The sequence below is a fragment of the Carettochelys insculpta genome, chromosome 30 (genome assembly GCF_033958435.1).
Source record: "Carettochelys insculpta isolate YL-2023 chromosome 30, ASM3395843v1, whole genome shotgun sequence".
Taxonomy (NCBI): domain Eukaryota; kingdom Metazoa; phylum Chordata; order Testudines; family Carettochelyidae; genus Carettochelys; species Carettochelys insculpta.
The window spans coordinates 1,575,280-1,599,340 of NC_134166.1; the positions used below are offsets into that span (position 1 = coordinate 1,575,280).

Genomic DNA, 24,061 nt, shown 5'->3' on the forward strand with positions numbered 1-24,061 from the left:
CCAGCAGCTCCAGAGATCCCCGCTGCGCCTGGATCCACTGTGAGCTTGCGCAGGAGGCCTGGGCGCCCGCCTGCAGCCCCGCTACGGCCCGGGACGGATTCTTGGGGCTTGAGACGGGGAGCTCGCGGTGCAGGACGGGCGCTGTAGTCTCCGAGCCCCTTGCCAGCTGGGGAAGAGGGCGCGCTTCCGCCCCAGGCAGGACTACTACTCCCAGCAGCCCTGAGCGGCGCCCCCGCGGGCGGCGCGCTAGGCCCTCTGGGATATGTAGTCCATTTCCGTCGGCCTCCCCCTCGGGGCGAAGGGTGCGCGAGGTAGTAAATAAACTACGCATCCCGTGAGGCCCCGCGCCGCCGTGTTGTTCGGCGGAGGCCTGCGGCCTGCGAGGCGGCGGCAGGAGCTGCCTGAGCAGGGAAGATGGCGGCGTCGGGCTCCGGGGCCGGGCCGGGCCCCTCGGCCGGCGCCTCCAACCCCCGCAAGTTCAGCGAGAAGATCGCGCTGCAGAAGCAGCGGCAGGCGGAGGAGACGGCGGCCTTCGAGGAGGTGATGATGGAGATCGGCTCCACGCGGGTGAGCGGCCGGGCCGGGCGGCGGGTCCGAACCGAACCGAACCGGGCCGGGCCGGGCGGCGGGGCAGGGGGTCTGCCCGTGGCTCGGGCCGGGTGAGCGGGGGGTTGGCGGCGGCTCGGGGCGGGGGCGGGGGCGGGTGTGTTGCCCGTGGCGGGGGGCGGGGGCCGCCGGGCGGGGCGGGGCGGGGCGGGGCGGGGGGGGGAGGTTGTCAGCCGCCGGACCCCCGCGCAGCAGGAGCGGTTTCTCAGCCTGTCCCCGCTGGCCGGGGGCAGCCCAGGGGGTCCCGGCCGGGTAACGTGGGGCCCGGGCTCCGGCTGCTCGGCGCTAGAGGATGCAGCGCCTCTGGCAGCCCCGCTCGGGTGCAGCTGGAGTCTCCCCAGCGCTCGGTCTCTGGCTGGGCCCTGTGCTCAGGGGCTTTTCCCCGGGGCCATGCGCCCAGCTGGCGGGCTGGGTCCCTGGGGACGGTCGGACGCACGGGCGGGGCGGCGCTGGGCTGCCGTGCAAGGGGTGGTGGGTGGCGGCTGGTTTTCCGTGCCTCTTTCGGGGTGGCGGGGTTCTTCCTGTGCGTGGGGCTGGGGCGGCCGCATGGCCCGCAGCCGCTGCAGCTCAGCCCGTGCCGGCTGCCCCCGGGCAGAGCAGTGTGGATGTTGGGAAAGGTGCCAGACTGAGCGGCTCGGCAGCCGAGCGGCTTTTCCTTCCCTGACTTCTCTGCTCCCGAAGCTTTAGGCCGAATCCCGGGCAAACCTTCCTGCCAGCGATCTCTGGAGCGCCAGGCGATCGGCTCCCAGGAGGAGCTGTGGAACCCGCGTCCCTAGAGAGGCTTAAAATTAGACTGGACAAAGTATGAGAAAATGTCACATAGGGAACAGATCTGCTCCAGAGGTGCTGGTCTGGGTGTGATCCCGGATGTGGTGCCCAAGAGGTCCCCCAGAGCAGCCCTCCCCCTTCACACCAGGAGCCTGCTCAACCCCCGCCTTCTGGTGCTGGCTTGGGACCGGCTCCACAATCAGTGCTTTGTCCCAAAGCTTTCAGAAAAGGTTTTGAAGAGGCTAAGGATGAGCTCAGGCCCTGAGCCCTTGGCTGGGTGGAGTTTGAGGGGGGTCTGGGAGACAGAGCTGCAGAGGCAGCACTGGGGCTCCCCTGCCCAGGCACCCAGCAGGAGTCATGTGCTAGCACCAAAGGGGACAGGTTTCTCTGCATGCAGCCCTCCGAAATCAATGGGGTTTGTGTGGCCATTGCAAGACTGGGCTGTGAGCAGCAGGTGGTTTCCTGAGCTGCTGAGTCCGCTGCCCCAGGCTGTGGGAGAATGGCAGCCCCTGTCTTGCATAGGGTGCTCCAGCCAGACTTCCTTCCCAGAAGGGAGGTCGGGGGGGGCAGGGGTGTTTGCAGCTGTGATTTGAAATCTGAGTGCTGAGAGATGGGGGGACCCTTCCAGGTAATGGCGGCTGCAGACAAGTCTCGTACATGACAGGGAGAGGCTGGTAGTGGGGAAGCCAGCTCCAGAAGGTGGGGGCAGGGGTTGGCGGGTGCCTGGCATGAGCTTGAGTGGCTGCAGCAAGGGGATCAAACCTGGGAGTTGGGTCCATGGGGACTCGGGAGGTCTGACGTTGGGGAGCGGAGCTGGGCTGAGCTGGCCTTAGGTCAGGCCAACTGGTGAGAGGAAGGAGCTGCCTTGAGGGGCATCTATCACTGGTGTCGCTGCCTTGAGGTGAGGACAGAAGGCAGTTCACAAGGCAGTGATTTGTCCCTCAGTGTGTAGCCCAGGGCTCCTGGATGGCCTGGGAGAGCCCTGCCCCAATGGGCAGATAAGGAGCTAGCAAGCGGGATGGCAGCTTGGCTGGAATGTTGCAAGGGAAAAGGGTCATCGCATCCCTGCCGAGTGTGGTCCTGGCCCAGAGGCTGTGTTTGCATAGTAAACAGCTGGTTAATGTACAGCAGAGCCAGCAGCTGGGGGCAGAGCTGCCCTCCTTGTGGCCCAGACCCTGCGGTGCTGCCCAGTGCCCTTTCGGAACCGGTTGGCATGACTGCCTGAGGAGCTAGTGGCTCCAGCAGTGGCGTCTGCTGTTCCGTCCGGCATCAGCATTCAGGCCCCTGCTCAGTGCTGGCTTCAGAGCAGGGAGCCGAGCGGCTGGAGGAGGTTGGCCAGGAGAGTGGCAGGAGCCAGGGCGCTCTGCTGGAGATGCTGCCTGGAGCATGTGCCGTGGGGTGCAGTCTCTGGCTCTGCTCTTTGGGAGCCTCACTCCCAGCCTTTGTGGGGCAGGGCTTTCCCAGCTGGGCTCAGCACTGGGAGAGGGGCCCGGTCTGCAGCCCCAGGGGTCCCAGAGCAGGTGCATGCTATGGAGTGGCAGGTTCCCTTCCTGCCCATGGCCAAAGGGGAGTTCCAGCTCATGGCTTCTGCTGGTGCTGCCAGCCAGGATGCTGGCTGAACTGCTGACGCTGGCTCCCTCTCGAGCTGTTCTCCTACACTGGCCCTTCTCTAGGCTGTGCGCCCTGCCCGGGGCCTTTGTCTCTGCAGCTGGTTACTGCAAACGAGCTCGTGCTCTGTTCTCCAGAGACCCTGCTCGGGAACTGCAGCTGGATTTCAGAGGCGCCTGTGCCTGCATGCAGGCGTGTCTAGGGACTGGCTCTTCCAGACCGAGTTTCAAAAGCAAATGGCTTGTAAACAGGACTAACCCCAGGGCCGGTGTGACGAGTGGGGGCTGTGCTCGTGGGTCGGTGGGGGGCTCGGGAAGGACTTCTTCCCGCCTGCTCTGGGCCAGGGTGGCAGCATCCGTGTCCCCTTTGGTTCAACAGGGCGTGATGGCGTGCGGTGCCCCCAGGATGCGTCTGCTCTTCCACGGGGCCTGGAGCTTGGGAAGCAGATCTGAAATCCTGAGCCTGTAGCCCAGGGAGGCTCAGAGCCTAATCCCGGAGCGGAGCAGAGCAGAGACAGCTGGGGACTAAATCGCCCTTTTCTCCAGGCTCTGGATTTTGCTGGTTTTCAGCTCAGGAATTTGAGTGGGCTGGGGGGGTTCCTGAGGCACTCGGTGGCAGCTCTTCAGCCAGGGCTCAGGCGAGTGAGCCGGTGTTGGGGGCAGCTGCTCCCGTGGGTGGCTTTGTTCCCAGGAGAGCCGCTCACTGGTGGGGCAGGAGACTGGCCATTTGGGGGTGATGCGGGATGGGCGAGGGGACGGTTGTGTGTCTGGCCTTGTCCTGCACTGAGCAGAGACCTGCGCTGCGCTGCCCCTGGGTCGCCGCTCTAACCGTGTCTCACCCTCCCCCCCGTGGCCTTCTCCCAGGGCAGCCCGTGAGCTATCCTCCGCTCCCCCAGGCCAGCCTCTGCGCTCCCCCGTCGCATGGCCCTGCCGCTCCCCCAGGCCAGCCTCTGCGCTCCCCCGTCGCATGGCCCTGCCGCTCCCCCAGGCCAGCCTCTGCGCTCCCCCAGGACAGCCCCTGAGCTCGCTCCCCCGGGCGGCTGTGCCACACGCTGACCTCTTGCCATGGGGCCGGCAGGACTGGCCATTGTCCCGTGGCGTGGCCAGCAGTGTCCTCACTTGCTGGGTTTGACTTGGAGGGATAGCTCTGCCCTTCCTGCCCCTCCGGGTGTCACAGGAAGGGCGGGGAAGTCTGGGTCTCTCCTGGCAGCCGTGCCCTGGCCCCAACATGAAGGGCTGAGAGGGCAGTGGGATGGGTACCTACTACCAGGCCTGTGCTGGAAGAGGTGCTTCCAGGTCCCGTGACCAGGGCTCCCTGCCATTCCCGCTCTCATCTGCTCTGGGCAGAGCCCAGCTCTGCTCTTCTGCCCCCGGTGGGAGCAAGGGGCCCTGGCTGTGAACCCCAGGGCAGGGAGGGGGGATGCTGCTGCCGGTGGCTGGCCTATTGTGGGAACCAGCCTGCGAGTGCAGTGGTGGTGGCTGAGCCCTGGCACTTGGGGGCCACGTGTATTTCGAGAGGCTCTTAAAATATCCCTGCGTGCTCTCAAGGAGCTCTGTCTCCTGCTCCCACGACGGCCGGAGCAGCAGCGGAGACCTGTGCCAGCCGGGCTGCCTGGGCTGGAGACAGAAGCTCTTTCTGAGGGCTGCGCACGTGTCCCTGTCAGCCCCCTGCCTGAGCCTGCCCCCAGTTCTGGCCGGCTTTGCTCTGCAGGCATCTTGCACAGGGAGCTGGCGAGCTTGTCCCCCGGCGGGCTGTGCCCCACAGCGCAGCCTCGTGCTTTGCTCCCTCTGCCTCCTCGGGTGGCTCAGGAGCTGGCCCTGTTGCTTCCTGCATTGGTGATCGAATGTGATTTTGGCCCAGGCTCTGTCTTTCTGTGTTGCTGCCCCTCTCTGCAGCCAGGCTGGTGCTGGAGCAGCTGCCTGGGGGGCCCATGTTGAGCCCGTTCCTGTCCCGGGGGCCCCTCACCAAAGCACATGGCCATTCCCGCTGCTGTCTTCTATGGGGTGGCCCCGGCTCAGCTGTCTTCTGTGGTGCTGGGGTGGGAGCGTGTCTGGCCGGGTCCGTGTAGTGCTGGCCTGACCCAGTCCCGCCGGCCAATCTGTTCCCCCTGTGGGCAGCAGCAGCCTGGCTGCTCCCATGACCTGGTCATGCCTCTGAGCCCAGCATGGCTGGCTTCCTGCCGGGCACCGCAGCGCTGCCTTCCCCGAGCTGGGCCAGTGGTTCAGCTCTGGGGCCTGGGAGCTGAGCTGGCCCCTTGCCCTCTGCACTGGTGGGAGGGAGGTGGCAGTCCCTTGAGAGGGCTGTGGGGGTCGTCCCTGCTGTGACTTGCAGGTCTGAATGCCTGCCTGGGTGGGTGTGCGGAGCTGTCCCGCGGGCTCCTGTCTGCCCAGCCGTCTCCTGCCCCTCCACGGCACCTTGTGTCGTGAAGAGCAGGAAGGACGTAGGAACTCTCCCCTCCCCAGCAGGACGTGTTTGCCCCCTCTTATCTCCAGCCTGTGGTTATGCAATGGCAGCCTCTCCTGACAGGCTACCCCAGTGTGCTGCTGGGCTGGGATCCTGCCTGGGCTGGGGAGCCCCAGGCCTGAGCAGGGATGTTGATGCTGGTTCTGGGCCGGTGTATGGTGTGAATTGTCCAACACACCTGTAGTCGGGGAGGGCTCGGGTAGCAGCTGGTGCATGTTGGTCTGGGACAGGTTCCAGATGTGGGGCTCTGACCCTGCTGTGGCATTGCAGGTATCTTGGTCCCAGCGGTAGAACCTGCCTGGTCATTGCCCTGCACCCAGACTTCCGCCTTCCAGACGAGGGGGGCTTTGGGGTTTGCATCTTGCCTGCACCCTGGCCACCCACGCAGGGGCCAACCTGCACTGTGGGCGAGGGTGTGGCCTGGCCTGGCCTGAGCCTCCTGCTTCCCTCTGGCTTCAGACCCTTTCCTGGTGGTTCCTGACACCGGCTGCTTTGACTGCTGCTGCCCCAGAGAACTCCCCTGGGATTCCCGGATCTTTCCTCAGTGGGATCAGTGGGGCTGGAGCCCGTCGCTGCGTACACGGAGCTAGGCTTTGTTCTGCAGTGTGCGTTGCTTGGCACTTACCAGTGTGGAATTTCATCTGTGTTGTCCTGCCTGGTTCTCTGGGTCTGTGAAAAACCCTGGAACCTTCCCAGACAGCCTGGGACTGACCCGTCTGGATTCTCATCGGCTGCTTCCCCTCCTCCTGGGTGACAGATGGCTGCTGGCCAGACCTGGTCCCAGGACAGCTCCTTGAAGGACTCCGCTGGGCACCTCTTTCCATGCAGAAGCCTGGCCGCTTGTTCTTCTCACTGATTTCCTGTCTGTTAACCAGGAGAGGCCCTTCCCTCAGCTCCCGCCATTGCGTAAGAGGGACCGCAGCAGAGGCCTTCGCAAAGCCCCAGTACGTTGTGTTGTCTGCAGGCCCCTGGGGCACACTCTTCTTGGCCCCTCCAAGGATTCGAACTGATTGGAGAGGTGGGATTCCCATTCTGAAACCCGCACTGACTTTTCCCAGCCTGGCGCCTTGTGCCATGGCCGATCGCTCTGAGTCGGGATTTCGCTGGTGCTGGGCTAAGGGTGCTGGCCTGTTGTTGCCAGGATCCGGCCTGGCGCCGTTCTGAAAAGTCAGCATCACGTCAGCTCCCCTCCTGTCGCTGGCACAGGGGGTGAGTCAAGCGGTAGGTGCCGCACCACGGTCCCTCGCTGTGTGTCCTCTGCAGAGAAGAGCAGTGTGAAGAGTTCCTTGAGCATCTCCCTGGCTCGGCTACGGGCCCCGCTGGGGTTTGGCAGCTTCCTGCTTCTGAGGGACTGAAGACACCACGGCTGCCGCCTTCTCTGGCTCCAGTGCCTCGCCCCAGCCTGCGCACGTGGGGACTCCCTGGGGCTGTCCGCCAGCCATGCAGCCGAGCCCTGACCTGGGCGCTGGGCTCCTGTGGGCTGGCCTCTCAGCAGCCCCCAGGCATGGCCCATTCCTGCCGGCAGGATGGCCTGGTGGGGTGGGGGGTTGTGATATACAAGACTTAGATCAGGCCCACAGCCCATCCACACAGAGGCCAGTGTCAGGTGTTTCGGAGGGAGTGAGGAGCCCCAGGGCTCTCCAGTGAGCTGTGCCCCGTCAGCCTGTCTTGGGCTTTGGCACTCAGGGCCAGGGGCCCACAGTGGGAGCCTTGGGGACTACGGAGGTGGGGAGTTAAGGGCCAGTCCTGGCTGTAGAGCCAAGCTGACTGCCAGGCACGGGCTGGAATAGCCAGCAGGGGAGCCCCCGGTAACGGCGTGCTGTGGTGGCTAGAACCGGGCCCAGGGGCTGTTCCCAGGCTGTGGGGACCAGCAGTTCGGTTGGTGTTCCTAGCTCTGCTGCTGACGCGTCGCTTCAGTCCTCCGCGTGTCCCTGCCTGTAAAGGGGCTGGTGCTGTCTCTGCAGAAGGCTCTGTCCTCCCTGGCGGTGGGCAGACGAAGGGAGCCGGAGCCGGAGCTGCGCCCACCAGGAGGCTCCTTGGCCTGTTCCCGCGAGATAGCTGGGGGCTGTCTTGGGGGAGGGCTGATGGCGGCTCCAGCTCTGACGCTGGCTCGTCTCTGTCCAGTTGCAGGCGCAGAAGCTGCGGTTGGCTCACAGCCGGGGACCCTACTACAGTGGCTCGCTGCCCAATGTCAACCAGATCGGGAGCGGCGCCTCCGACTTCCAGGTAACAGCCTGAGGGCCACGCAGCAGCTCCCTTGTGGGTGCAGGTGGGCTCCCTTCCCTGCTCACCCCCAAGGAGTGCCAGGGCTCAGGGAGCTCTGGAAAGCCCCAGCCGATAGCAAGTGCTGAGCTGGGGAGGAGGCTGGCAGCTGCCAGCTCTCTGTCATGCACAGGCTTCAAGCGAGCCCCCCCTTGGCTGGGGCCACCCATCTGCCATGGGGTCTGCAGTGGGGCCGGCTCAGGGCCTGAGCCCTTTACGGTGGGGGTGTTGCCATCCAGGTCAGCAGCTGGGGTGCTGGAACCGGGCCAGCACTGCAGGGTTGGAAAGCCCGCCCCGCCCCGCGGGCGCAGATGAGAGCGGCTCCCTTGTCTCCCCCCAGGGCCCCTTGCATTCACCGCTGGACTCGGCGCGCAGCACCCGGCACCATGGCCTGGTGGAGCGAGTGCAGCGGGATCCCCGGCGGATGATGTCTCCTCTGCGCCGATACATGCGGCAGATATCCTTTAGCAGCGCTGTGGTGGGCTGTGGGGCTCCCTCCTGCACAGGTCGAGAGTGCTCGGCTCGCCGGGCGGAGGGGGCACTAGCCCTGGGGCAGCTGCCATGATCACACGTCCTGGCACAGCCCCTCCGGGCACCTTGAACTCTGCTTCCTCAGAGGTAGTCCGCTTGGTCCTTAACTCCTGCTCACATCGACAGCTCTCCCTACAGCCCGGCCTACCTGTCGCCGCCCCCTGAGCCCAGCTGGAGAAGGTAACTCTCCCACCAACAACCAGCTACCTTGGAGCAGTCCCCATGGGTGGGGGCTGCCCGGTCTCCACTCCTCCCCTGGCCACAGGCCCTGGGACAAATCTCCTGCACAGGACCCAGCCCTTGGAGGCAACCTGAGGGGCTGCAGGGCCCAACTCAGGGAGCTGACGGCAGGGGGAGAAGCTGGAGGTGACGGAAGATGTGGGCCTGCAGCATGTATAGAGCTTAACCAGGAAGCTGCTCACTCCAGTGCTGCAGTCTCTGGAGTTACCTGCTGCGACCCTGGCAACAGCAGCACCCTCCCACTGCCCTCAGTGTCCCCATCAGCTCCCCCAGGAGGCAGGTACTGGCACTCGGCCAGGACCTCCCAGGGTCCCTCTGGGGCTGGGCTTCAGTGTCTGACCTGGATCAGACGCTGAGCTGCTTTGGCTGGGTGGGAATTGCTTGCTAGGCCCATCAGCACAGAGCTGGGTTCAGGCACGTGGGGCCTGTTACAGGTGGGCCCAGCCCAGGCAGCTGGCCAGCAGCGCCCCCCGGGGGTGTCTGATGTGCAGAGGATGGAGGTGTTTGTAGCCACCTTCCTGTGCACAGGCCAAGGCCCAGCGGGGAGTGTCCCTGCCTGGCTGGGCTGCAGGAGGGAGCAGCTACCTCTGCTCCTTGCACTTTGGCCGCCTCAATCTGCTTCGCTGCTGCTCAGCCTAGAAGACAGGTGCCGTGGTGCATTCTCCGTGTAGCCAGAGAGAGCCCAGCCAGCCCCATCTCACTGTCCCCATGGAGGAGTTCCATCAGTGGTGCGGGTCAGGGGCCTTTTGTGCTCCGTGATTGCCTTGCAGGAGCACGGGGAGAAGCTCTGTCCGTGTCCTGTGCTCGGCGCTGTCGTCTGTAGTGGCTCTCCTGCTCTACAGGAGACTGGCAGTACCCATGAGCTGTGCAGGTCGTGTCGTCTTGCCCCCGGCCGGGGTGACTGCTAGCAGCAAGCTGGTTGGGGAGCAGCTTGCAGGGTCCCTGGCAAGCCCTGCAGCAGCTCTATTCATGTCACATCTGGGCTGCAGGTGCTCTGAGGTTCATGGGTTGCATAAGGTCCTGGGGGCTGGGTGGCTTGTGGGGCTGGTATCGGATACATTTGTGGGGCTGTCTGGCTCTGACACATGCCTGCTGTGCAAATGTGGCTTCATTCCATCGCTGGGGTCACCAGTGCTGGGACCAGGTGTGGTACTTCCCCCCCTGAGCCTGGCTCTGCACCAGCCTCCTCCCCCCACTGCCAGACCCACCCCAAGTTCGAGAGCAGCATTCCCAGTGGAGCAGGGGGCTGGGTTGGTTGCAGATGGCAGCAGTGGGGGCAACTGGTAGGCTGTTTCCCGGTGAAGCGGCTGAGCAGGCTGTCCCGGTTAAAGCCTGGCTGCACCAGGAGCTGCTCGTCTGTAGGGGGTGTGCCTGGGGCTGCAGGTTCCTCGCACTGGGCCAGGCTGCATGTGGGTCAGGTGTGGACAACGGCCTGGGGACCTGCAGGGAGTTGGTCTCATCAGCTCCATGCCGTGGCCAGTGCTGCTGGAGGCCTTGCGAGCCTGGGAGACAGCCCTGTGTGAGCTGCTGGGGACTGGGCCAGGCCTCCCGAGAGCAGCATCGAGGCTGCTGTTACTGTCTGAGCCAGTGCGGGAGGGGAAGACACCCCCAAGCCCCGTGTGTCGGGTGGGCTGTGCTCACCCTCGCACAGAACAGACCTCTGGGGGGCGTGGCTGTGGGGTGCCCCAGCCGAGATTTGCTGTGAGTGGAGCAGATCCAGTCCCAGCCCTGTCTGGCACCAGGGCCCCCTGTTGCCGGCCGTACCCACGGGAGCTGGTGGCTGGCAATGCCCAGCAGTGGAGGTGCCATGGGTCTCCCTTCCCTGCCCTCTGGGTGCTGGGGCAGGACTCTGGCCTGGGCAGTGCTCCCAGCTCTGCAGTGGGCCATGTGCCCGGCGCTGGCCCAGCTCCCTTTGGCGTGTGCTGGCCCCTCCCGGTGAAGTTTGGAACCCGGGGGGTGCGGCAGCTGGAGGTGCTGCCCCGAAGGTCACTGCCCCTGCCTGCCTTTCTGGTCATCTCTCGCTGCACATCCTGCTGCTAATGCCCCTCTGGCTGGAGCCTTGGCCCTCTGCTCCGTGCCCTTCCGTTGCGTCTCACCCAGCCGCTGCCCCTGTCCTGTGGGGGAGGGAGCCCGGGGGACTGGCCTTGGCAGGTGTTCCAGGCTGGGGGTCTCATTGTCCCCTTTTCATCTGGCCCCTTGGCCTCCCCATGGCACCATGCTGAGCCCAGGCCCTGGAGGTTACGGGCTCCACTGGGACCACCCAGCTTGCGACTGGCTGCCCCCCAGACCCATGGGCCTGACGTGTGGGGCCTTTTGGTAGCTCTGCATGAAGCGCTGCATGAACCAGGTTTCCTGGTTTCTGGATAGCAGCTGCCCTGACCCTGGGGAGAGGCACTGGGTGGCTGGTAGCAGCTTCCCTGAGCAGAGCGCTTTGGTCCCAGGGCATGGAGCTGCTCAGCTGGCGCTGCCTAGGGGGGTGAGCAGGGTGTGTCCGAGAGAGGGCTGCCATGGGGCTCCCTTAGGTCCGCTGTGCCCCCTGGCCTTGTTCTCCAGTCGGGCCCAAACTTCCAGGCAGCCCCTCCCCCTTGCAGCTGGTCCCGTGCCCCCTGTGTTGCTATCCCCTCCCCAGTGGCCAGGTGAGACCTGGGCCCATCCCCCGCCCTCCTGGTAACCTGCTGTTTTTTCACACCAAGGACCATGCCCTGGGGGAACTTTCCCATGGAGAAAGGACACTTGTTCAGGCTGCCGTCTGCCCTCAACAGGTGAACTGCTTTGGGTTCCTCTTTCCAACTGGGGGGCAGGCTGGTATTCTGGGTGGGCACCAACCAGTGGGAGCGCTAGCATCACAGCACCCCCCAGCACAGAACAGGGGCACTCTGTGGAGCAGGGCTGATTTACACCAGCTGAGGATCTGGCCCAGGGTCTCCTTGCCCTTCATGGTTTGCTTTTCGGGGTCACATGGCTGTGCCACCTGGGCCTCCATGCCCTGAGCACAGCTGTCAGGTACCCCAAAGAGCTCAGTAGCCAGCAGAGGGTCCGTGGCAGTGGTGCTGCTGCCCGACATCTGCAGCTGAGGGGGCGGGGGGCCTGCAAACGGCTTTTGGGGCTCAGGGCAGCGCCCTGTGAGATTCACCTGGGTTTGTCTGCCTAGCTGTGCCCTGGCAACCCTCTGGGCAAGGTAGTGCCAAAGCTTGTGCGTCCCTTGCCTCTCCGCTCTCCGCTCATGGGCATGCAGGCCTTAGGCAGCCCTGGGCACAGGCAGCTCTGCTGCCCTAGGAGTGAGGGGTTGGCCCACTCAGGCCACACTGGCCAAGTCACTCAGAGGGGATGGTGCAGCTTGGAGGGTGCTGGCAGAGGTGCGGACCCACTGTCAGCTGCTTTTGAGCCCAGAACGTGGGGACCCCATGCCTGTTTATGGGCTTACATGGAACAAATCGTGGTGTGGAGGGGACTCAAGGCATTCCCCAGCCGCCTCCTCAGGGCCCTGGAATCCTGGGCCTGTCCCGTGAGGCTGAGGGGGCAGCCTGCCCTGCAGCTGAGCCAGCACACTGAGCTTGCAGGGAGACTGCAGCCCCTCAGAAAAAGGGGATTCTGGCTGGCCATGCGGTGCCTGGGGTGGGGGATGCAAGGAGGCTTCCAGCCGCCCCCAGGTCTGTCCCAGCTGATGCTGTTACATATGGCCCGCCCGTTGAACCCTGCCAAGGCAGGTCTGTGTGTCAAGCGGGTGAGAATGCCGGCTCTGGCCTTTGCAGGCTGTGATTGTGAAACCCACCGCAGGCAGCATTTCCCAACCCACTGGAGTAACAGGCTGCAGGGTGCTGCCAGAGGCACCGCCCCGCTGCAGCCTGCCAGCCAGGCAGCTGCACTCTGCACCCGCAGATTGGCAGCATCAGGCCTGGGCCCCTCCCAGCTGCACTCCCCCAAGGGCTGCTGGCATCTGAGGCCCCGCTCCTTCTTCCAGTGCCCAGCAGGCTGTGAGCACCGCAGGGGAAGCCTGGAGGAGGCTGCAGCTCCGGGTCTCCTTCCTCTGCGCTCGAATGCAGCAAGTGGCAGCTGAGCTGGCCTTGGAACTGCCTCCCCCATCTTTCCACCAGGCCCTGGCTCAGAGGGATGGGCTAGTACGTGGCCTTGGGCAGAAAGACTCAGCCACTGGCCAGAGTGGGAGTTTGGCACAGGCAGCAAGAGCTGAAGGGAGCTTACCCTGCCCCTGAGTGAACGGCTCGTATCCTGCTGGGGTGGTCAACCTTGTCCCTGCTTGTGTGCAGCCCCTCACTCCCCGCTGGTCCTGCTCCTGGCTCCTTCGCTCTACGCCCCCCCTTACATCCAATCCAGGCTCATCTCAGCCCTGCACTCTCCATCCTCCCACTCCCCTCATGCACCATGTTGGTCCTCACCGACAGCTGCGCTGCCCTGTGCCCCATCCCTTCCAGGCTGATCCCTGTCCCCCACTGCTAGCTGCACCTGCCTGTTGGTGCCAGGCTGTTCCCTGCCCACGGCTGCCCTGTCGTATGGGCTCCACCGTTCCTTCCAGACTGCTCTACTCGTGGCTGGTCAGGCATTGCCTCTTGTGCGTTGTACAGCTGCCCTGAGATCACAGCTGGGAGAGGTGCAGGGGATGCCTGGTACACAGGGATCATCAACCTCTGTTGAACAGCCACCCGCTACCAGCTGGGTCCTAGGCAGCCTTCCCTCCAATTTATTGGAACCACGGGCAGGAGAAATTTTGTTATGAGTAGGGTGAGGGGCTGAGGAGCGCCAGGCCCGGCCAGTGGCGGGTTTGGGCGGGTGGGACGAGGCCTGAGGAGCGCCAGGCCCAGCCAGTGGCAGGTTATGGAGGGTGGGACGAGGGCTGAGGAGCGCCAGGCCCAGCCAGTGGCAGGTTATGGCGGGTGGGACGAGGGCTGAGGAGCGCCAGGCCCAGCCAGTGGCAGGTTATGGCGGGTGGGACGAGGACTGAGGAGCGCCAGGCCCAGCCAGTGGCAGGTTATGGCGGGTGGGACGAGGACTGAGGAGCGCCAGGCCCGGCCAGTGGCGGGTTCAGGTGGGTGGGACGAGGGCTGAGGAGCGCCAGGCCCAGCCAGTGGCAGGTTATGGCGGGTGGGATGAGGACTGAGGAGCGCCAGGCCCGGCCAGTGGCAGGTTATGGCGGGTGGGATGAGGACTGAGGAGCGCCAGGCCCAGCCAGTGGCGGGTTTGGGTGGGTGGGATGAGGGCTGAGGAGCGCCAGGCCCGGCCAGTGGTGGGTTTGGGTGGGTGGGATGAGGGCTGAGGAGCGCCAGGCCCGGCCAGTGGCGGGTGCGGGCTGGTGGGACGAGGGGCTATTGGGGGGTGGGTGTAAGAGGAGGTAGGCCCAGTGGCTTTGTCATATGGCCTCCAGTCCTTCACAGGACTGGCTTAGTGCCCAGACACCCCGTCCAGCTCTCCTCCAGGCACTGTGCTGTGGGCTTGGCATTGCCCGCAGTGCACTGTCTGCTGGCAGGGAGGTCAGTGTCACTTTTGACGCTCGCTGGGGTGTGGGCAGCTGAGTGAGGATGCCTCTTCCTATGGGTTTTGTTAACACACGAGCAGGGCCCCTGCAGCAGTAAGGCCTGGCCCCTGGGGGCTGCGGGGAGAATTTCCTGCGTGGGAGCAGGCTAGGCTAGACCTCCGCTGAGCACTGTCACTAGTGTGTGGTCCAGACGTCGTTAGCTGGAGCAGCTTTCCCCATGTCCCAGCCTGGCTTGTTAGGAGTACAGTGTGTCTTCTGGGGGCCTCAGGCAGCCCCTACTCTGCAGCACGTACTTTGTGCCACCCCAGGAAAGCTGCTCCAGGGCCTCAGCCCAGCCATGCCCCTGAGTTGAGGGGCCCTCAGATGTAGCTGAGCATCTTCCTCAGCCATGCAGCTTCCCCCTGGGCTGGAGTGCAGCCCCCACTGCTGGGCTAGGAAGGGACTTTGGCTATGTGACAGACACGACTCTCAGCCCCGCCCTTGGCCTGGCTGCTCAGCCAACACAGCCTTGGGGTGCCGTAGAGTTTCCTTTGAAGCGTAAGTGGATGGGAACAGCTGCTGGCTCAGGCTGGTGTTGGGGGGAGGGGGTGTGTCCCAAGGTTGTTGTGATCCACTGAGAGCCGCGCCTGCTCCCCCCGCTCCTCTCCTGTTCTGTCCCAGCAGGTGGGAGTCTCCCTCCTTGGGGGTTTTCCTGCCATCTGAGAGCCACGCAGCTTCCCCCTGGGCTGGTGCTGCTTTGGGGGAGGGAGCGTGGTTGCTGCAGGTGGGAGGGCCGCTACCCTGGCAGGCACGCTGGTGGCTCATGCGCCTGCTGGCTGGCACCTGCCTTGCTGTGCCGAGTCCACCTGGGGGTCTGACTGGACTTGTGTTTTGCCACTAGAACAAATTCAGATTCGGCGCTTCACACGAGCGTGATGAACCCCAGCCCGCAGGACACGTATTTGGGCCCCTCTCAGGGCGCCCCCCCTCCCAGTCGCCGGAGTGGTGAGTAACACCCTGGCTCTGCTCCTTCATCTTCTGCAGCCGTCCTGCTGCTTCTGCCTGCCGCAGTGGGCATATGTCCCAGCTCCCTGCCTCTGCTCTGTTGCAGGTTACTGCTCCCCGGCTAAGCTTGCACTGGTGCAGGCTGGCTGGCTCCTGCAGTAGCCCATGAAATGGCTCTGATTGCTAGGCTGGTCGTGCCCTGTGTGCCAGCCTGATGGCAGAGACACTCTGCCATTAGCTCTCATGCTCCAGGAAAGCTGCAAACTTCCCCACCTGGTTACACTGGCCAGATCCATCTCTAGGCCCCTCTGTGACTGCACCTGCTCTTGCCAGGCATTCATCTTCCACTTCCCTTCCACACCGGCTCGCCTGTCAGGCAGCTGCTCCCTGGTGCCGCTTGCAGAGCCCAACAAGTGCGGTCTCCCGCCTCCTGCTCCCTCGGGTGTGACTGCGCTTTAGATCACGCGATAGGACCCCTGCCAACCTCTCTCTTGCAGAGCTGCCCGCCTCCCCCTGGCCCTAGCTAACCAAGTCCCCCTCTCTCTCTTAGGTTTTCTGGACGGGGACGCGGACAGTAAAGGTAAATACCCAATCCCTGGCTGTCAGAGTGGGGCATGCAGTGGGTTCTGCTCTCAGCCCTGGGAGGCGGATCTCCTGGTCCTTGCGGTGCTGGAAGCTTTGGGGGTGCCAGGGGAAGGTGGCACATTCTGCTTCATTGCTGGGGCCAGGGGAAGGGGGCTCATGAGTGAGTGACTGCTCCTAGGAGAGCAGAAAGACTGGTAGGTTGGGCAGAACTACACCTCCCAATGTGCGTGGGTTCATTGGGAGGCTTCTTGGCTTGAGATGGAGCATTGCTTGCTGGGACTCGTAGCATTAGGCCCATTGTCCTGCACTAATGCCAGGCATAGCTACCGTTTAATGCCACTTCCAGTTGCCAGGGCTCCAGGCTCTGGCACAGGCAGGGGCTGGGCTGGGTCCCTTTGCACAGGGCTCACCTCCACCCTTCTTCCCTTGCCAGTGTTTCTCTTCCAAGTGCCTCCCATCGAGGAGAACTTCCTGGATGACAACAAGCACTTACTGAAGCCCTGGGATACCAAGAAGGTGGGTGCAGGGGTCCCGGGGAGGGATGGCCACAGGGGTAGGGCTTCTGTATGGTGGGGGTGGGGCTGTGCTTCTCTCTGCTTCCTGCCTTTGGCGCCTGGAGTGTCGCAATGTCTGTTTACCTCTCTGCTGCCTAGAAGCTGCTGCCCGTCAGTGCTGGTCGGGGGTGGGGAGTGGGTGGTGTGAGGTAAGCACCCTGCCCAGCTCACCAGTCCCCTCTCTCTGCTTCCTCAGCTCTCGTCATCCTCAGCACGGCCAAGGTCCTGTGAAGTCCCCGGGATCCAGTAAGTGCTGTGCCCAGGCACATTATGCGGCCAGGGAGCCCTGCTGCGGGGGTCTCTGGGCCCCTTGCGTGCAGGGTCGGGCCCCTCAGGAGAGGGGCTGGGGGGGGTACAGGCATGGGGATGTGTGCAAAGCCACAGAAATCAGTGCATGGCAGAGCAGGGAACAGCGCCAGGAGTCCTGTCTCCCAGTCCAGCCTCTGTTTCCTCCCGCAGCTGGGGCCAGAACCCAGGACACCTGGTTTCCAGGCCCCATCTGAATCAGGGCGCTTGGGAGTGTCGCCTTTGCTTAGCAGCATCTCTCTATTTCTTTCAGTGTCTTTCCATCCCCAGATCAGCCTGCCAACGTCCCCCTCATGCCCACGGCGCTGAACACAGGCGGTTCCCTGCCAGACCTCACCAGCCTGCACTTCCCCTCCCCGCTGCCCACCCCCCTGGATCCTGACGAGTCCAGCTACCCCAGCCTGAGCGGAGGGAGCAGCACCGGGAACCTGGCCAGCACCATGACACACTTGGGCATCAGCAGCAACATGGGACTGGGGTCGGGCCACAGCGCCGCAGGTGAGGCTCCGGCTGCTGCCTGGCCTCCTGGTGCAGGCCACGCCGCAGTGCTGCTGAAAGAGGAGTTGGCCTGCATCCGTGGGCTGCGGTGGGACTCGGATCTCAGAGCTGGGGCTGGGACGTCAGCCGGGCTGCCGAGCTCCACCCAGCCCCTGGGGCGTAGCTCTGGGTCACAAGTGCTGGAGTTGGGTGCGGGCTTTGGGCTGCACCTCCTGGGTTGAAGTGCTTCCCAGTCTGTACAGGGTCCAGTTCACTTCAGTGGTTCTCAGCCCCCTGCTCTGGGGGGGCCGCAGGCATACTGGGTCCCCGCAGAGCAGAGCTGGGATGGGCAGGGACAAGCAGGCCTCGAGGGGACCCTGGCAGGTCAGGGGGAGTGGGCTGGAGCAGCTCTGTGCAGCCGGCAAGCTCCTGCCTCGCCTCGTCCCGTCCAGGGGAAGGCGAATGGACACATGAGAGCCCCGCTGGTCCGGTCAGCATCAGGCTTAGCAGGCCGTGAGCCGGGCGGAGCGAAGCCCACGCTCTCCGGGGCTGGTTCCCCTCCGCCCCAGTGCTCGTCCAGGGCCCAGCGGGAGGGAGCCCCGTGCGGGCGGGGGGTGTGGGCCACGATCCCATTCCATCGCTGGGTTTGTCTGTCTCCACTCCATTGTTTGGTCTCCCCTCCCCATCCATCCAGCCCGGGGGGCGGAGCCGTGCTGGTTGCCATGGGTAACGGTGGTGTCTCTTCTTTTTTGTCCCCACAGGACTTACCTCACCTATGCAGAGCTCCCTGAGTAACCCCGCCCTGCAGTCCTCGCTTAGCAATCCCAACCTGCAGGCCTCCCTGCGCCCCCACGCGCTGCAGTCCTCCCAGAGCAGCTCCTCCATCCCCTCCTCCCTCAGCACCCCCTCGCTCCCCTCCTCCCTCAGCACCCCCTCGCTCCCCTCCTCCCTCAGCAGCCAGTCCATGCAGTCCTCGCCCAGCACCCCCAGCCTGCAGGCCGGCTCTAGCAGCTCCTCCTACTGCCCCCTGGTGCAGGCGTCCATAAGCACGTCACCCCGCCGAAGGGCCCCGCTCAGCCCCCTCACCCTCCCCATGGGTGGCGACTCGAGAAGGCAGCACCCTAAACAGTTCTCACCAACAATGTCACCCACACTGTCCTCCATCACCCAGGTATGCATGATCCATTGTCATGGCGCCGCCCCCGTCACCTCCTTCCCTCCTCCTGTCTGTCCATCCTCATCTCAGTAGGGGGAGCCCCAGGGGGAGCCAGTACCAGCGGGGCCCTGCTGCATGGGGCTCTCAGGAGTCAGATGACTGCCCTCAGCTTAGGCCAGGTGCTGCCCCAGGGTCCCCCTGCGCCCCAGCTTTAGTGGGTGGCCAGGCCAAGGGCCACTTGAAGGGAAGGTCGGCCTGGAACAGAGGCCCAGGTTCCTCCCCCCTCAGGAGGGTCCCTGGAGCAGCCAGAGCTGATGTCTAGTGACAGGCATTTGGGCCAGGCTCTGGGTCTGGAGGAGGGGTTGAGTGGGGGTCTCACAAATAGACTTGCCCTTTAGGAGTGGGGCCCTGGGCCTGACCCCTGCCAGCCTTGGTGCCTGCCTGTGACCCTTGCTGTGCCGGCTGTTCGCAGGGCGTGCCATTGGACACCAGCAAGCTGCCAGTCGACCAGAGGCTCCCGCCATATCCCTGCAACCAGCCTGGCCTGCTCATGCAATCCCAGCAACCTCTGCACCAGCCGCCACAGTCCCAGCAGCACAGCGCATCCACACAGCGTCCCTACCTACAGCAGTACCTGCATAATTCCTCACTCCAGCAGCAGCTGGGCCAGCCGCTGGGCGACTTCAGCCTGAGCAGCGTGAGTACGGCCCTGCCACGTGGCGTCCCAGATGGGGCTGGGTCCTTCCATGTCACCAGGGGCACAGCCCTGGAGCTCCCCTGGCCTAGCCCTGGACCCCAGCTCTCCTTCGCTGGCTGGCCTGGACCTCTGCTCTGGCCTGGGCCCCAGTCATCTGGGAGTGGTGCTGAGTGCCTGCCCCCAGCCAGGCTCCTTGGGGCTCGGTGCAGCAGCGCCATCTCCAGCTCATGGGAAGGGAGCACAGCACTGATGGGCGGGGGTGGAATCAGCACGAGGCAAGCGCAGGCTGGGCCTCGTCTCTGCCCCCCACATCCTGCAGCTTTGGGGGTTGTTGCACCCACTGCTGCCTCCCACTCCCCTGCGGATTCCTTACGTGCTCCCTGCCGCTGTAGATGCCAGGAGTCCCGGCTCCCAGAGCTGTCTGCCCAGTGGTCGAGGCCCTGCTTCTGGGTGCATCCCTGAGTCTCCTGCCTTTGTCTTCCTGCAGCTAGAGCAGTTCAACGTGGGTGAGAGCCCCCCGGGCAGCCTCCCGCTCAACCACAACGCCTTCCCTGAGGACCTGAGTGCCTTAAACTACCACCCGGCAGACAGCCTGGGCCTTGCGGCCTGTGGCACCAGCCTTCCCGAGCCCCAGCTCCTGAGTCGGCACAGCCTGAGTAACTGCAGCCGCCATGGGCCCATCCCCAACATTGTGCTTACAGGTGTGTGGGCATGGGAGCTGGCGTGTTGGGCTGGGCCTCTTCCCCTCCAGGCCAGTGCGTCCACACGGCCCAGCTTGGCAGAGACCCCAGCCAGGTCTGCGTGGGTGTGCCTGTCACTTGGTGTGAAAAGTCTGCTCCCTGCATGGTGGAGGTACACCGACCTCCCCCTGGGAGCCAGTGCTGCTCCCCCCCACCCCCCAGCTGCAGCCTGGGCTGGCACATTAACAATGCATGCAGCTCTCCCATTGGCAGGGGAGTGTCTTCACCCGGGGGGAGAGGGGGAGGAAATTTGCTGGATCTCAGCCCAGTTTGTAGTGGGAGGGGTGGTTCTGGCCCAAGGCCATCGTGGCTGGCCTTCAGTTGGCAGCCTCAGCAGAGCCAAGGCCCCTTACCAGGGTTTCCCCCAGGGCCGGGCTGACGTTCATGGACAGTGGTAGGAGGAGTCTGCCCTGCTAGTGTCTGGGCAGCTCCTTCCCCAGAACACAGCTGGGAACACGCCTTGGCTTCCTGCCCTCCCCACCCCATAGCCCAGTGAAAACTGCCTCGGATGCTTCCCCTCCCCTGCACCAGGATGGGCTCTTCCAGCTTACCCTCTCCCCCCACTGTCCTGCTCTGGGTCTGACCCTTCCTTTCCAACAGCAGGAGAGTCCCCACCCGGCATCTCCAAGGAGGTGGCATCGGCACTAGCCGGTGTTCCTGGCTTCGAAGTGGACACATCCCTGGGCCTGGAGGAGGATCTCAAGATTGAACCGCTCACCCTGGACGGTCTGAGCATGCTGAGCGACCCCTATGCCCTCCTGACGGACCCGGCGGTGGAGGACTCCTTTCGGACAGACCGGCTGCAGTGAGGGGCTCACCTGGGGAGTGGGGGAGAGAACAGACTGCAAGCCGCACAAATAAGTCTGACTTCCAGGGACAAAGTGCCCGTTCTGGGCCTGGCAACATGCCTGCCCTCACTGCCCCACTGTGCAGGGAAACAGCCTGGGGCCAAGAGCACTGAGCAGCTGGGCCCAGGTGTCGGGACTCTGCCAGGAATCACTCAAAGCTGGGCAAGGGCCAGCCTCTGCCCCCAGCAGCGACCCTGTGCCGGGCGGGGCTAGGCTCTCCTGGGGCCCTCTACCACTGTGAAGGGTGCAGTCTGCAGCCAGGGACCTAGGCCCTTAAATGAGGGTGGTGGCTCAGTGTCCCCATGCTGGTGGGGAGGGGGAGCCTAGGGTTCCACGGCCCCACAACCAGGGCTCTGTGCCCGTTTCCAGGCAAGTCTGTCCACACACAGGCGCTGGCATGGCTGTGTATGGAGCTCCGGGCTGGCTGTGTATATAACTGGTCTGTTAGCTAGCCGCCTGCGCCCCAGCACTCTGGCCTGGGGGCTGGGTTTGTTTTTGCTAATCATAACGTTTAAAGACAAGATTTACCCCCATCTTTCCCTGCCGAGCCATATGTACCCGTCCCCCACCGAGCTGTGTGTCCGGGGCTTGCCCAGGGCGGGGGAGGAGAGGGCTGTGTATAAAGCACTTGTAACTTTGAATCCTTGTCTGTTGTGAGCTCACATCCTGCGTCCATGTTGGGGGGGCCCGTGGGGGAGAGCAGACGTCATGGGGCGGAAGGAGGTGGGGCCCCAGCCCCCTGTGCTCCACAATGGGCCCCTTGCTGCGGAGGAGAAAGCCAGAGTGATTTATTATTATTATTATTATTATTATTATTTTTTAAATATATTCTATGTTAATTACCAGCGTCGCATTGATATGTGGGTGATTGGGGGCAGGGCAGGGGGAGGCAGTGGGGCCCTGCGTGCTCCCACTCACATCCTGGTGCTGGCAGAGCGACTGCTTGTGGGTGGGGCGTGTTGTGCACTGGTGGCATTTGCAGCCAGCATCCGGCCAGAGCTTGTCCAGCTCCCTGCTGCTAGGGGCCTGCTGAGCAGCAGGGATGGCTCCCCAGGCGGTTAGGGGACGGCCTCAGGCACCTCTTGTCACTGACCTGCCACTGGCCTCCCTGAAATGCTCTTCCCCGAGGCCTCCTGTGGTTGGGCCAGAGAGCTGCAGGCTTGGGACAGGACAGTGAGAAGCAAGGCGTGGAGAAGGCTCTCACCCTTGCCGATGGGGCTGGCTGGAGTGGGGGCATCAGACCCTGCACCTCATCCACAGCCCGATGTGACTCTTGTTCAGCAGGGAGAACAGAAGGTTTATTAGAGGATAGGGACACAGTGTAGAACAGACGCAGGGACCAGATGCCTCAGTACCATCCATCTTGGGGAGTGGGGATCCCTGAGGCAGACCCCTGGCCCCGCTTCCTCCCTCTCCAGCCAGACCAGACTGCCCCACTCAACTGCCCAGTTCCAATTCAAACTAGCCAGCCTCTCCTCCCACCTTGGTCCTGTTTCCCCAGGAAGAAAGGTGTCACCTGGTTGCCTAGGTTAGAAGGGCCACGGGGGCCATTGCCTACATGTGAGAAGTTGTCACCCTGAGATGCCCCTCACCACTATGCACTGATGCTGTGCCCGGGGAAACTGAGGCTCCCACTTTGTGTTACTACCAGACAGTAGGAAACACACACAGCCAACCCAGGGAAATCAAATCCTCATGCACCCCACTTTGCCACAGAAAGGGACCTGGGTCCTGCTGGGGCTGGAGGGAGCAGTGGGCTGGCTCCAGGGCAGGGTGGGGGGTCAGAGCAGAGCTGCATGGGGTGAACCGCCCTTCTCTTCCCCTGGACTCAAGAGGCTCATGGCTGGCGAGGCCAGCTGACTGGCCAAAGGGCTGTTTAATGGCAGTGTTGTCTCTAACCTGCACCAGATGCTTTAGAAAGAGAGAACAGAACAAGCCAGTTGAGCAACCGGGCCCTGTGCTCCAGTCCCAGCCTCAGGCACTCAGAGGGCAAAGGGACCCCCCAGAGCAGGGAGTTGTCCCTCCCTGCCCATGCTGACAGCCACTGATGGGTGCATCCCCCATGTGTGAGCCCAGCCTGGCCTTTGCACCCCTGGCACTGAGTTCTACCCATCCCCCCTCCTGTGTGTGTGTGAAAGGGAGGGGAAAGCCTGCTGCCTGGTCATTTCTTGGATGAGCCCTGGGTCCTGTGTTATGGGGAGGGGTCACTTTCTCCAGCCCAGGCAGGATTCTACAGACCTCCATCTTATCCTGCCTTTGGTCTTTTTCCAAGCTGAACCACCCCGTCTTTCTTCTCCTTGGTCAATGCCTGTCCCAGCCCGACTGGTTCCCCTTCTCAGGGTTTCTTGCCACTAGGTGCACTTTGGAGCCGGGGTGAGCAGAGCCATGTTTGAGGGTGGGTGCTGTGGGCTTGGCAGCGTACGCAGTGTTCTTGGCCAGACAGGTTAGCATGGGGAGCTGCTCTGCTGGCGCTGAGCAGGTGTTTCCAGGTGCCCCCACCATGTGTGCGGTGGCAGCATGCTTAGAGCCCAGCTTTTGGCAGAGGTAGCTGGGTTCCCACTGCTGGGTTGTTGGCCACGTCCCTAACCCTGGAGGAGGATCTTCGTGCAAGTCGCCCAATGCTGGGAGATCCCTTTGGAGCTCTTCCCAGGCAGCTTTGGATGGAACTAGCCTGAGTCACCGTGTAGTCTGCCAATGCTGATGCCTCTCTGCTTCCCCCTCTGGGCAGGGGCTTTCACACAGGGCTGGGCCAGGGGCCAAGCTTCGGGGCTCTTCTCTCCAGCCTGGCAACAGAGCATGGCCTGATCTGGCTGGGTGCTGCACTACTTCTCTCCTGCTCCCCTAGGCCAGGTGCTGCCCATCACCTGCATTTCTGCAGCAGCTGCTTCCTATCTCCCTGGCCCTGGAATCAGGAGTGAGCCCAGCTGCAGCCCAGGCAGTCCCAGTGCCTGCTCCTGGCCACGGGCGATCTTGCTATTCGTGTCAGCCTGTTGCTCTCACCCCACTCTGGCTCCTATCTGGTCCTGCTTGGGCCTTGCTGGACCAAGCTCTGTGCTGAGGCCTCGGAAGGTGGCCTGGGCTCTCTCTTCCCTGCAGGCCTGGTGTGGATCCACCCAGCTGATTCTACAGCCCCTGCTTTGGCCTGGTTTCCAGGAGCTCCCTTTCCGTAGGCCTGGCCCAGCCCAGCCCAGCCCAGCCCCTCCCTTCATTGTCTCCTGCACCCCCTCCCCCAGCCGAGTGCTACCGCCTCGCTCCAGGGGCTGCTGGTCTCCTGGCCGGGGGAATGGGTGTAAAGGTTTGACAGGAAGGCTGCGTGCCTCAGTTTCCCCATTGCCCCGCTGTCACTCACAGGCGGTGGGAACGAGCTGTTGCTCTGTGGGACCCTGAAGCCAAACCCCAGGGCGTTTGCTCCCCCCGCGCGCCCCGGGTTTGAGCGGCTGAGGTCGGGACCCGGGGGGCCTGGCGGGCTGTGGGGTGGCCCGCTGCGGACGGTCCTGGCGGGGGCCGAGAGGCGCTGGAGTGCGAGGCACCGCCCGGGGAGGCCGGGGCCAAAGCGGCTGCCCCCCGGCCCGGCCCCCGAGAGCCCCTCCCTTGGGCCCCTTCCCCGGGGCTGCGCGCGGCGGGACCCAGGCGTCCGGTCCCAGCGGGGCCGTGAAGCCAGGCGGCTGCCGAGCAGCCTCCGAGCCGCCAGGGGGCGCGGCGCGGGCGGGAGCCGCGTCGTAGGTAGGGGCGGGGCGTCCACCGGCCC

The 24,061-nt window shown here is 64.2% G+C and overlaps 1 protein-coding gene across 4 annotated transcripts; it reads left to right on the forward strand.

The window, feature by feature from the left end:
- Positions 1 to 385: 385 nt before the first annotated feature.
- CRTC2 (CREB regulated transcription coactivator 2) lies at positions 386 to 21,158 on the forward strand. Of its 4 annotated transcripts, none has more exons than XM_074980864.1 (14): positions 386 to 567; positions 7,570 to 7,671; positions 8,048 to 8,164; positions 8,357 to 8,418; positions 11,172 to 11,240; positions 14,847 to 14,950; positions 15,501 to 15,530; positions 15,969 to 16,051; positions 16,286 to 16,335; positions 16,649 to 16,893; positions 17,634 to 18,043; positions 18,501 to 18,725; positions 19,213 to 19,426; positions 20,066 to 21,158. In XM_074980864.1, the coding sequence occupies exons 1-14, from the start codon at positions 415 to 417 to the stop codon at positions 20,272 to 20,274; spliced, it is 2,073 nt and encodes a 690-aa protein (XP_074836965.1). In that variant the 5' UTR covers positions 386 to 414; the 3' UTR covers positions 20,275 to 21,158. The 4 variants fall into 4 exon arrangements, with proteins under 4 accessions (XP_074836965.1, XP_074836966.1, XP_074836967.1 ...); XM_074980865.1 differs by having other exon boundaries at positions 20,069 to 21,158; XM_074980866.1 differs by having other exon boundaries at positions 7,576 to 7,671.
- The last annotated feature ends 2,903 nt before the right edge of the window (positions 21,159 to 24,061 follow it).